The 12,244-nt window shown below is 38.8% G+C and overlaps 3 protein-coding genes across 8 annotated transcripts in view; 1 reads left to right on the top strand and 2 right to left on the bottom strand.

Annotated features, from left to right (window-relative positions):
• LOC115766294 (protein scalloped) overlaps positions 1-1,049 on the top strand; it is a 64,898-nt gene extending 63,849 nt beyond the window's left edge. For all 3 annotated transcript variants that reach the window (XM_030710170.1, XM_030710168.1, XM_030710169.1), the window contains 4 exons: positions 63-125; positions 195-367; positions 457-691; positions 794-1,049. In XM_030710170.1, the coding sequence (XP_030566030.1) occupies positions 63-125; positions 195-367; positions 457-691; positions 794-907 (585 nt within the window). In that variant the 3' untranslated portion in view covers positions 908-1,049. The remainder of the gene's footprint in view (positions 1-62; positions 126-194; positions 368-456; positions 692-793) is intronic.
• Positions 1,050-6,620: 5,571 nt separating this feature from the next.
• Positions 6,621-10,675, bottom strand: LOC115766315 (E3 ubiquitin-protein ligase RNF185). 3 transcript variants are annotated; one of them, XM_030710200.1, is made up of 4 exons: positions 10,375-10,675; positions 7,654-8,313; positions 7,421-7,587; positions 6,621-7,350 (listed from the first exon to the last, which is right to left on the bottom strand). In XM_030710200.1, exons 2-4 carry the CDS (start codon positions 8,214-8,216, stop codon positions 7,250-7,252), a joined length of 831 nt encoding a protein of 276 aa, XP_030566060.1. In that variant the 5' UTR covers positions 8,217-8,313; positions 10,375-10,675; the 3' UTR covers positions 6,621-7,249. The 3 variants fall into 3 exon arrangements, with proteins under 3 accessions (XP_030566060.1, XP_030566061.1, XP_030566058.1); XM_030710201.1 differs by lacking the exon at positions 10,375-10,675 and adding an exon at positions 10,203-10,280; XM_030710198.1 differs by lacking the exon at positions 10,375-10,675 and adding an exon at positions 8,540-8,697.
• Positions 10,676-11,036: 361 nt separating this feature from the next.
• On the bottom strand, positions 11,037-12,242 carry LOC115766317 (microsomal glutathione S-transferase 1). Of its 2 annotated transcripts, none has more exons than XM_030710206.1 (2): positions 12,051-12,242; positions 11,037-11,519 (listed from the first exon to the last, which is right to left on the bottom strand). In XM_030710206.1, exons 1-2 carry the CDS (start codon positions 12,177-12,179, stop codon positions 11,193-11,195), a joined length of 456 nt encoding a protein of 151 aa, XP_030566066.1. In that variant the 5' UTR covers positions 12,180-12,242; the 3' UTR covers positions 11,037-11,192. The 2 variants fall into 2 exon arrangements, with proteins under 2 accessions (XP_030566066.1, XP_030566067.1); XM_030710207.1 differs by lacking the exon at positions 12,051-12,242 and adding an exon at positions 11,628-11,823.
• Between the last annotated feature and the right edge of the window lie 2 nt (positions 12,243-12,244).

A 12,244-nucleotide genomic window follows, 5' to 3' on the forward strand; every position in this document is an offset into this window, starting at 1 on the left:
GGCGTATTTACGATTCCTGATAATGTCACAATATTATATCTTCTTCTTCTTCTGTCTTACAGTATCACCGACATCTATTCGTACAGCTGGGCGGCAAGCCATCCTTCTCCGATCCGCTACTTGAGGTGAGTTGAGCTTGTGATATGCTAGTAATTCGCAAATGGTTCTCATGTTTTATTTTATATATATATCAGACTGTTGACATCCGGCAAATATTTGACAAATTTCCGGAGAAATCCGGCGGTCTCAAAGAGCTTTACGAGCAGGGTCCGCAGAATGCGTTCTACCTGGTTAAATGTTGGGCGGATCTCAACACGGACGTAACGACGGGCAGTGAAACGGGCGATTTCTATGGCGTTACAAGCCAGTAAGTAAACGCGCTCTCCCTCTCTCTCTCTCTCTCTCTCTTACTCACTCTCTGTTGCTCATTTATAACTCATTCTCTTTACCTTGCAGATATGAAAGTAATGAGAACATTGAGCTCGTCTGCTCGACAATTGTCTGCTCGTTTGGCAAACAGGTTGTGGAAAAGGTGGAGCACGAGTATTCGCGCCTGGAAAACAATCGCTACGTTTACCGCATTCAGCGCTCGCCCATGTGCGAGTACATGATCAATTTCATACAAAAGCTGAAGAACCTACCTGAACGCTATATGATGAACAGTGTGCTCGAGAACTTTACAATACTGCAAGTGAGTAGAGAAGGAAGATTTCTTCTAACACTCGCTCACACATACTCACGCTCTCTCTCTCCCCCTCTCTCTCTCTCTGTCTGTCTGTCTCCCTCTGTCTAGGTAATGCGAGCGCAAGAAACGAAAGAGACACTGCTATGCATAGCGTATGTGTTTGAGGTGGCGGCGCAGAACAGCGGCACCACGCACCACATCTATCGCCTTATAAAGGAATAGCATGAGCTGCATGAAGCAGCGCCCAATCTGTCCGCGTTACCCACCAATGCACAAATCAGCGAATACAGCAACAACAACAACAACAACAACAACAACAACAGCAACAACAGCAACAGTAACAGCAACAATACGAGTAGAACCCACAACAGCACAACTAACAACAGCACTAACAGCAACGGCAACACAGCCACTAGCAACAGCAACGGCAACAATAATAATGCCATCAAGAGCAACAACAACAGCAACGCAGCAGCAGCCGCCAGCACAGAGGAAGCCTGCAGCTCAACAACTCTGCAAGGCACAGGACAGAAAACAGTTGCGGCCGCTATCAAACAATCGCCGACATCGCCGCAGCAGCAACAGCAGCAACAACAGCAGCAACTGAGTGGCATCTCAGCGCTGCAAGTGGATGAGGTGCTGTATGCGCAGGTGCTGCCAGAGAATAGCTATCATTTGCAACAACAGCAGCAGCAGCAACAACAACAACAATTGCAGCAACAATTACGTCAAGACACACACATGTTGCTGCAGCAACACTCAACGCAACAGCAACAGCAGCAGCAGCAGCAACTTGTGAATTACCAGGACCGTCCACCGCCGCCGCCCTACAGCGCCTGTGTCGCCAACAACAGCGGTAAACAGCAACAGCAGCAACAAACGCAACAACAACAGCAATCGTTTGACTTGGAGCAACATCAACAACAGCAGCAGCAACAACAACAACATCTTACCACCTATGAACAGTTTCTGAAACTGTCCGCCCAGGAGTACACGCAACTGAACGCGGCCGCTGAGAATGCGGCGCTCAATTTGAGCAGCCTGGGGGTCAGCAAAGCTGGCGAGGATAACGAGGTAAACGACGAGGCGACGTCCCATGAGCTGCGCATGTTGCGGCAGGTGAATGTGGCTGCCGTTGCCGTTGCCGCCGTTGGCAATGCGAATGACAACGTGGCCGATGCCGACTGTGAGCAGTAGTTGTTGTAGGCGAGGCATGCTGTTAGATTAGGCATATACGATAGATAGATATATATATTTATATATGTATGTTAGCTTTGGCGATTTATTATGTACACACGCACACACAAACACACACACACACACACACACACACACACACACACATACACACACACACAGAGACGCACAACAAGAAAGCGTGCCACAGGCATGTACTATATTTGATTTATTTATGCATATCTATATGCCAGAGAAAGAGAGCCTGCTGTACCTAACTTTATAAACCTGTCACTGAATTGCATTGCCTTTCGAAAACAATAAGACAATCCTTCAGCTAAAGCGTTGCTATATTTATATATAGACCTGTCTGTCGGCAACTGTTGCTGTCGTGCCGAGTTGCTGCCGTGCTGTGCGCTGTGCTTGTGCCTGTCTGTCTGTCTGTCTGTCTGTCTGTCTGTCTGCCTGTTGGAAACTGTCAGCGTAGTAATTTTTTTTTTATCTACATATATTTACATGCATAAAAAAATACATTTAAATGATCTCAAAGTTACTTAAAACATATTTTTTGTGTGTAATTTGTATGTTTAGCTTTCTTTTTTTATGTTTTATTTTGTCAAACGAAACATAAAAAAAAACATTAAAGCGAAACAGTTGTCGTGCGCTGATATTTTTCAAATGAAAAAAATCAAAGTTAAAAAGTTTAATATAATTAATTTACAACAACAACATCAGAGTAAACAAAATTACACCGCAAACATAAACGTGCATATGTTTGTACATCTTGTATTCTATATTTTATTCGACACATATATAAATAACTGTATATATATATGTGGTTATTTATATATACATATAAATATCTATATATCCTTTTTTTTTGAGTGTATGTTTATAGCTATTAGAGTTATGGCGCATAATGTATAGTAACTTTTACATTAGTTATTTTTAATTATCTATGTAAATTACAGCGTATGCCACACACATATTTGGATGAATTGAGGGCAGGAGCTTGTTAGGATTAGAAAAGAGCTGCCAGCTGAGAGCTGAGAGGGAAGTGCATGGGGTAGCGTTGCCTTTGAGGCGCATTAAAAAGAACACACACTGAGCTAGCAGCTAAAAGGGAAAGCATGCACAACGATAGGAAAATCAAAAGGAAAAAACTCGAAAAATAAATTTTCTTAAAAACAAACAAACAAACAACAAGAACAACAACAAGAGCAGCTTACAGCAGTTTGTGTGTGTGTTAAACCACGATGTTATTTCTCGATATACTTATGTAACTATAGTGTAAAACGTATATATGTAAAACAATTCATTTAAGCATGAATCGAACGATCCACCGTTATTAAAATGATTAACTATTGATTTAAATGCATTAAAAACAACAAAAACAAAAACAAAAACACGAATTAAAACAAAAAGCAAAACCAAGAACAAATTCAAATGTGAGCAAACGAAAGAAACTTGGCTTCAAGTGCACGCACAACAATAACAACAAGCGACCTTCCAAGTCGTGACTACCCGACCAGCTCAATGGGCTAGCCTGCTTCAGGGTAGTCGTCGAGTGGCTTTATCCGATACATGTGTCGCCATCCAATGCCATATCCAAAAGCTGCGAACGTATCCATAAATGCCACTTGCCGCACACATCCTCCAGCTGGGACCTGGTCGCCTTGGGCTGGTTGCGTCGGGTTGGGCGTGCATTTGCTGCATGACACCGATAATTACCAAGAAATACAATACAAAAACAAAAAAAAAAACTACAAAAAAAAAGAAAAAAAAAATATATATATATATGAACTAAAACTAATTAAAAATAAAAGGAATGTATTGTAAATGTAAAATAGTATCGTTTTCGTATGTATATGTAGGTAACTAAGGCTAAACTATAAACAATACAAAGGTAAAGAAAGTATAATACATATTTATAAATGTAAAGTATTTCGTTGTTGTACGATTAAAACAAATACGCATTTTTTTTTTTGTTTGTTAGTAAGAAAACTCAATTCAAGTGTTTGCATAAATCAAACGAAATGAAAAAAGGGAAATTTGTACATTTATCGACAACAAAGCAAGGCATAAACAATAATGAAAAACAAATACAATAGTAAGCGATATTGATGAAGAACTTTGGTTAAACACTAGTATAAACAACAATCAAACACACACACACACACACACACACAAACTCACTTGCAAATGGGTAAAAAGTAACAATAATAATAAATTGAAAATCGAGAAGAAAAACAAATACTATTTTAAAAATTTTTAATCGTGGAAACAGTTACAATTACATATTACTAAAATACCGATTTATACAAAAGAAAGAGAGAAAGTTAATAACTAAACAAACTAAAACATAGGTATAACTACAGAGAAGCAGAGACACGTAAAGTAAAGTAAAACACAAAGCAAAAAACAAATACGAAAATGAAAATGAAATAAAAATAGTGCCTAACAGATGCAAAGTATTAGAAGCCGCAAAGTGCGGCATGTGGCATGCAGCTAGATTTGGTTTTATGGCCATGCCAACTTGTTTCAATCATGCGTAATTCTACGATTCTTTTCCAAGTCAACATTATGAATGAAATAAACTACAGTTTCCATGAAAAGGTTAAAGAAACAACCCACACACACACACACATACACACACACACACGGTGTATTTAGCGTTTGTGTTTTTGTTCATGCTCGATTTTGTTTTTCGTTTTGATTTTTGTTTCAATCTGATTTGATGCAAAAATCTCACATTTTATACACATTATAAGAATCTGAATTACGATATTTACAAAAAAAAAAAAAAAAAAAAAAAAAAAAAAAAAACAAAGAAAAAAAAACAAAAATCCGTTCAGTATGAATAGCTAACACTCAAGTTAGGAACCACCTTAAGATCTTAGTTTTACATGCATAAATATTAATATCTATTTTTTTTTGAGACAATATTTTTTTTTTTTTTTTTTTGTTGCCTGCCCATTTGCCGCCCTGTACCACTAGCTTTCCCTGTCGTACCTAATCAAAGCATAAAGCAATCGGAGAGCTACTTAGTTTTAAAATCCGTACAAACTCGAGCCATGCGCTTGTAATTCGCAATTGGTTTTAACTGATTAATTGGCATATTATGGACAAATCTGATTTGCCCAACAATTCAGCCAATATATCAGCTACATTTCATGTGAGATGCTCACATACTACACGAATATCAATTGTGTCTAAATCTATTATATTGAAAAACGATCCATATACCAACTGAAAGCACGAGAGCTCGCATATTGCGATATTTCGATTTAATTGAAAACGTTTTCTTTTGGCTCAACTTAGTTTTCAATATGCAATAACAATTTGTTGTAAGCTATCTATGTATACATAGAGTTACTAAATATACTTATGTGCAAAAGCAGGACATGTGTAATGATTTTATGCAAACCCCCCCCCCCCCCCCCTTCCTCACCCTCCACTCCATGGTACATTTTAAGTTATGTTTGGGTTTTGCTAAATAGAAAATTGTATTGTTTATTTAATTTTTTTTTGTAAAATTACACTGTATTTAAATAAGATCATCAACAATCATCATCAGCATCATCATCAGCAAAAATAAAAATGCTTAAATCAATTATTAATAAATTTATAAATAGATATACAGATAACTGAAAACAATAACAAACAAAGCAAGGATGAACAGTGAATTATGCAAAACAATAAAATTGCAATTATATTTATATGAAATGATTGCAATTGATGATTTAATTTCATATATATATATATATATATGTGTGTATATACATATAAACATATATGTATGTATTTTGTTTTATATTTGTCGTTCAACAAAATGCAAGGACAAGAACGAGAGCAAGTAAGGGAGAAAGAAACATGTGAAATTTACGTAAGGAAAAAATGTGTCATTTTAATTTTTACACTGAAATGCATTAATAAAAATTTTAATATATTAAAAAATCTCACATGATCTAGTCTTTTATTTAACTTGTTTTCCCCGCATCAATTACACAAAACTGTTCACATAAAATATATATTTATTTGACTGTACGCAATAATACGAGATGTTTTTTTTTTTTTTTAACTTGGAATTTGAATAACTTACTTAATTGAAGATCATACTCGTAAGACTCTGTAGAACAGATTAGAATCAAGAGATTACAAAACCAACCCGATTTTTGAAAAATTAGTGATATGACCCCTTATCATTTTTATTAATATTAATAATAATGTAGATTTCATGCTCATCGAAAGTCTCGCTCTATACGAGTCGACAGAGGAATATCATTCCGAAATCGGACGACCCGAAATATTCAAGTTTTAAGATTTTTCCAAAAAAAGTTTAAATGGCCATAACTCGACTAAATGGAGTCCGATCGCAGAAGGATTGGGCGCGTTGTAATCGCCGAGGTCCTTAGAGTCGATTGAGATACAAAGTTTTTAATTCCAGGATCAAGTCCATAATTGCCATATGTCTGTTTTGGAAATCTTTCAGAATTGAAATTTTTGAAAGCGAATCGAAAGTTCTGCTCCATACGAGTCGGGAGAGGTATATCATTTCGAAACTAGAGTTTCTTTACCCGAGAAATTCCCATTTGAAACCGACTATAAATAGAAATAAAGCTCGATCTCAAATACTTTTGTCCCCCCAAGAAAAGCATGGATGATTGCATTGCCATTAACTATATTTTTATTGTTACATACATATACATATTAAACGCAAAAGCTTTAAACTGCGTACATAATTCATTGGGCATTGTACATACAATATAAAATCCAAATATCTTTTTGTTTTTCTACACGCTTTTATGCACTCATAATCGTAAGATGAGTTGTCTTTTCTTTATTTTTTGGTTGTTTGTATATTTTAATTTTTTTTATACAATACATGTTCGTAAATGTCGTTTTCATTTTCATCAATAGCGATTAAAGTACACGAAGAAAGGATTGTTTATGCAACAGGATTGAAGAAGTGATCACTTTAGTAGCGCTGACGATCGAAACTTAAGCATCGGGGTGCAGCAATCCTTTCCACGATGTTTGCAACTTTACCCCGCCGAAACTTAACAAAATGTACAATTTCAAAAAATCAAAAAAAAAAAAAAAAAAAAAAAAAATCAATTCAAATGGAAAGTAAAATGGAAATTAAAATTTAAAGACAGCATGTCGTGAAATTACAAGGAGACATAATTGCAGAAATTTTGCGGTTAAAGTGTGCTCCTCATACATAATTGAGGCTTTCTGTATGCTCTCCAAATTAAAGTGTTGTTGTTTTTGTTGTTGTTGTTGCTGCTGCTGTTGTAGTAGTCTGTATTCATTGCTATTGTTGCTGCTGTTCTTGTTGTTGGGGTGTATTGTTGTTTAGTGAAGGGCTGTCGCGTCGACAGGTTGCTAGGCAAACAACAGCCAACCGATGCAGAGAAAGGCGAGATACAAAAACAGTCTGGACAGCGTCTGCTCATCGTCGTACTGTGTGGTGCCGCGATTAGCCGCTAAATATTCGCAATTAGGGGTATATAAGTATAGGTATATATGTTTATGTTGACATTCTAATGTACTCACCAGCTGGACGCGGCTCGCCAAAGTTAAGCGATGATGTAAAGAAACCAAAAGGAAAAGCACCAATGCCAAATGACACGTGGAAACTATCACCAAAACCAAAGCCTGGAAAACCAGGGGCTGGCTCGGGCTCTGTACGCTGGCCAGCAGGACGTGGCGGCACCTTATTGCTGAAGAATAAGTAAAATTAATCAATTTGGCGACTTGGCGCAATTGTTTTGAATTATTCAACCTACCGTGGATCCTCCTGGCGTGTGCTATTGCGACCGTAAAGCGGTATTACTTTGTCCTTATCAACGGCTGCCTTGCAAACGGGGCAGAGTTTGCGATTGGGGCGTGTCAGCAGCCACTGATGCAAGCAGGGCCAGCAGAATAGATGGCCACACATGCTGACCACCGCATCCTTGGCTGTATCCAAACAGATATTACACTCGTACAGCGACTCCTCGCTGGGCTCCTTGTCCTTGTCATTGCTGCCGGCCTCGTTAGCCGGACCAGTTGCCGATGATGATGTTGCCTCAGCTGCACCCGGCTCCTTGATGTCTGCAAAGTTGCCACTGGCAAGGGCGCTGCCCGTGAAAGAATACGATGTTGCACGCTGGCGCAGCTCAGATGTGGCGTCAGCAGGCTTCCTGGCCCAGCCAATGTTGTCCGTATCTACGCACTCCGACCCATTTGTGGGTGAATTGTTGTTGTTGCTGTTGCTGCTGCTGCTGCTGCCATTTGATGATGTGGAGGGCAGTTCGGGCGCCGTTGGCAACTGTGGCTCGCCAACCAGAGTCGCTGTTGCTGCCTCCATGGTCGACACTCCGCAACAGTCTACAAATGTGCCTCAAACTGTTTTTTCTGGTCTGTATGGGATCTGCTGGTTTTGCTTTGACGTCCAAACGCACGCGCTGAAAGAACACAAACCATACCTATTACAACGGGCAAAAACAACAGAAACAAAGAAAAACAATTATAGATATTATCAGCCGGTGTGAACCCACAACTGCGGCGAATTGGCAACGGGTCTATGTAAGTTTAGGTGTGCGTGTCCGTGTCTTGTCTTTCCAAGAGGGCGTGCGCGAACTGGCTGGACTGGCTGGGAGGTTGGTTCTGGAAAACCTACAAATACTCAACTGCCAATCAATAGTGGACACGTTTCCCAACACAAACGCTCAATGCACAAAGGTGTCTTAGCTCAGCTTCCCGCTCGAATGCGTTCGTATCTCCTAAGAATTCAAAAATAATGTTTAGAATTTGTGCCTAAACTAACTTCAATTTAATGTGGAAATTCATACGTGTGAGACTTGCCACTATGGCTTCTGGATATATATTAAATACATAATTCAAATTTGTGCGTCCCAAATCGACAATGACTGCCAGGATTTGACTAACTCCAGACGCAGCACACAAAACGACAGTTAATAAATTGGACTTGTTAAGCCCTGTTTGCCCTGGACTAGAAACCTGACAGCTTTCAATAGATACTTTAGGGAGCGTAGGTGCAGGCTAAGCTGAGGTTTTGCGAAAATCGCGGAAAACTATCGTACGAATCTCGATCAGCTTCAAATTCATTTTCAAGATCTTGGTGAACATTCGTTTCACATTTTTCGGAAAGCCAAGAGTGTAAAGTGTGGCTTAACGGGCAAAACTCTATTTCTCGGCTCAAAGCTCAAATCTGAAATCTGAAATCTAGAACTACTACCAGAACTTTTAACGTGTACATTAACTTTGACATCAACTTTCAGTTCCGATGGGTAGATGAGAAAGCGACATCTTAAATATGAGGCGATGCACTTGGCCAGTTATACAATATGTTCCTTTAAAAGTTAATAATAATATACATATATAGTTACAGATATGCATGCGTGTATGTATATGTACATATGTATTCCGAATGTGTCGCATGTTTATCGCAACAGACGTAATCAGAGGTAATTGTCTAGTACTTGAGTTAAATTCGTGTGTTAATATGTGCGCATATATTTACATATATATTCATATATGATGGATATACCTATGTATATGACCCATATATGTATGTGTGGGCCTGTTAATGCATGTTTAGACATGTAAACAGGTGCAAAGGTTTGCAATTTAAATAGCCAAAGAAGTACTCAAATCATAATATACCGATAAAATACACTTTGAAGCAGGTCATAAATATTTATTTCTAACAAAACGTATGGCACTCGCTATCAGCTACCCTGTCAGCTACCCAGGTCTAAAGTTTATATTATAGCGCCCTAGATTGCATCATTATGGTTATTTGAACGTTCACAAGCGAGAGGAGATCGGTTTGAAAAAAAGAAGACGTTAAACGCGTGATGTTTTGAAGATAACGACACTTACACCAAAAAGCTTCAATCGGTTCCGGATATCAAGCGTTGCGTACCTGGCAGAACCTTAAGCGTTCGCTTCGCTGACGCTAATCAAATTGTACACACATTGTACATACATGTATTTAGTCGGGGCAGAGCCACCAGGCAAGCTTTTAGCTTAAGCATATGAACAGCGTACTTTGCATCTGACGTGCAAAAACGTACGTACATGCTCACACACATATTAACCATACGTTAATATACATCGATGCACGTATGTGTGTGTGCATATAAGTGTAGCGGTTACCCTATCAGATGAATAGGCATACATATTGAAAAGTACACACACGTACATATGTATGCGTGCATAATAAATACACACACAAATGCAAATCCATGTACTCGCTGCGATACTGTTATTGTTTGCTTGTTTTGGTCAAAACGCTATACAAATGCGTTTTACAATGATTGGCACTCACATGAAATTTCTTATTTTCGCGTCACATGAGTTGCTCTGTTTATGTTGAAAAGTTTTTCTCAAACTTGACTGAGTTGAAATGTGTTTATTTTGATTTTCCTCAAGGCAGAACAGGTTGGGCCTGGCATACTACGTCAAAACATATGCACATACACACACATAGATATACATACCTTTTAATAACGTATCATATAATTACACGTAACTTCTTTTGATTTAAACGATTTACGTTTGCTAAACAGGCACTACAGCTGTTAATTGTGTCACATGAAATTTCATTGCAGTAATTCTTTATTATTTGTTACAAAAAAAAAATAGATAGATATATATAAAATGGTCAGAACCAAAGCGATGGTGATATGCCTCTAAATTGACGGGTTGCGACAATCGACGAAGAGGTGGTGGTATCACAATCGATATTTATATATGCCTATATATATCGATAAGCAAGTAAAGCAACGATGCTATTTCGTTTTCACTTACGATAGTTGTTGCGATATTTTGAACAGTTTGTGCTGCAATTTAATATTAATTTGATATAATTTAATCACTCTGACATAGCAATTGAGCCATTTAAATTGAATTATTCATATGTTCGTATTTGTCGCCACTTCTTAAGCAATTAATTCATTTAATCATTGGCGACCGCCATGCATATTTATACGATAGTTTCGTGCTCAATTTTAGCATACCAGCATGACACTCAATTTTTAATGTAACTATTGACATGATAACAAGCTTTTATACTTTGAACTGACAAGTTTTCCTAAACCATTAAACATATTAAAAAAAAAAATAAATAAAATAAAGGAATGATATGTATAGTAAACCAAAATTATACAAAATAAAAAGTTTATTCGTTTTGCCAAGAAACATGAAGTTAAGATTTGGCGCAATTATCGAAAATTCTACTTCTCCCGTGCTGCTACTGCAGGCTGCCTTTACTTTACTATAATAAAAATGAGTAACTCATACGTATATCAACAGCCGCTTAAAAAGCAGCAGCTGCAATGACTTGGAGTGCCATATAAGCCGTGGCTAACAACGCCACAAAGAAGGCGAGCGCACGTGCCGGCTGGGGTACCACGACGACGGCATAGACCAGGGTGTGGGCGATGCGAGCGATACCAACGGCACGGAACAGATTAATGGCCAGAAAGGCGTTGGGGTTCGTCAGTGTATAGAGCAGGCCGATTATAAAGAATGGCAGAATGTTCTCCAGATCATTGCGATGCGCACGACGAACACGTTCCACGTTGGGGTCGTCGAATTTAACCTTCAGCTTTGGTGACATCAAATCCTCCTGATTGGCAAACGTCTGAAAGGCAACAAACAAAGTCAAAATATGTTTATTATCTGGCCGCTTTCACCTGCTGACCGGACTTTGACCCAGCAGCTAACTAATCCTCCTTCTGCATACGCTTACCTTGGTCTTGAAGCGCTGTATGGCCGTAAGCAGAGCCATGGCCAACATTTTAATTACCAGCACACCGGTCCAGAACGTATAGCTCTTGAACACCGGGTTGGTTAGTGTAAGTAGTTCCAGACTCATGATTGTTTCTAAATTAATATATTTCTTTCAATCGCCAATTGGGAACCGTCCTGGTGCGTTGCAAACTATCAACTGACGTGAGCACGACGTAAAATCTTATTATATGTATGCCGGCTGCTCTCTGGCGCTCGCTCTCACTGGGCTCTCTCACTGATAACTAACAGTGCTATGCGGCGGCAACAACACTTTCTGTGCGTGTGTGCGCGGCTGTGTGCGTGTGTGTACGTGTGTGCATGGAAAGCGCCGAGTCATACTGACAGCACCAAAAAACATGCATAACTAAATATTAGAACTTACCAAAGTTATAAAACGCCAAATGCCGGTCACTAGACTCATGGAAAACATTTTGAGAACCAAGAGCGCACTCCATCCTATATAGCAGCGGAACACTTCGTTGTCCAATGAGATCAGCTCGCGATGCAGCATTGTGTCGATTTGAGATTCACTTGACGATTGAACTGCATTCCAAGTCTGAGCTAAAGCTGAAGCTT

The sequence above is a fragment of the Drosophila novamexicana genome, unplaced genomic scaffold, assembly GCF_003285875.2.
Source record: "Drosophila novamexicana strain 15010-1031.04,08,12 unplaced genomic scaffold, DnovRS2.1 tig00001089-arrow-arrow-pilon, whole genome shotgun sequence".
NCBI lineage: Eukaryota > Metazoa > Arthropoda > Insecta > Diptera > Drosophilidae > Drosophila > Drosophila novamexicana.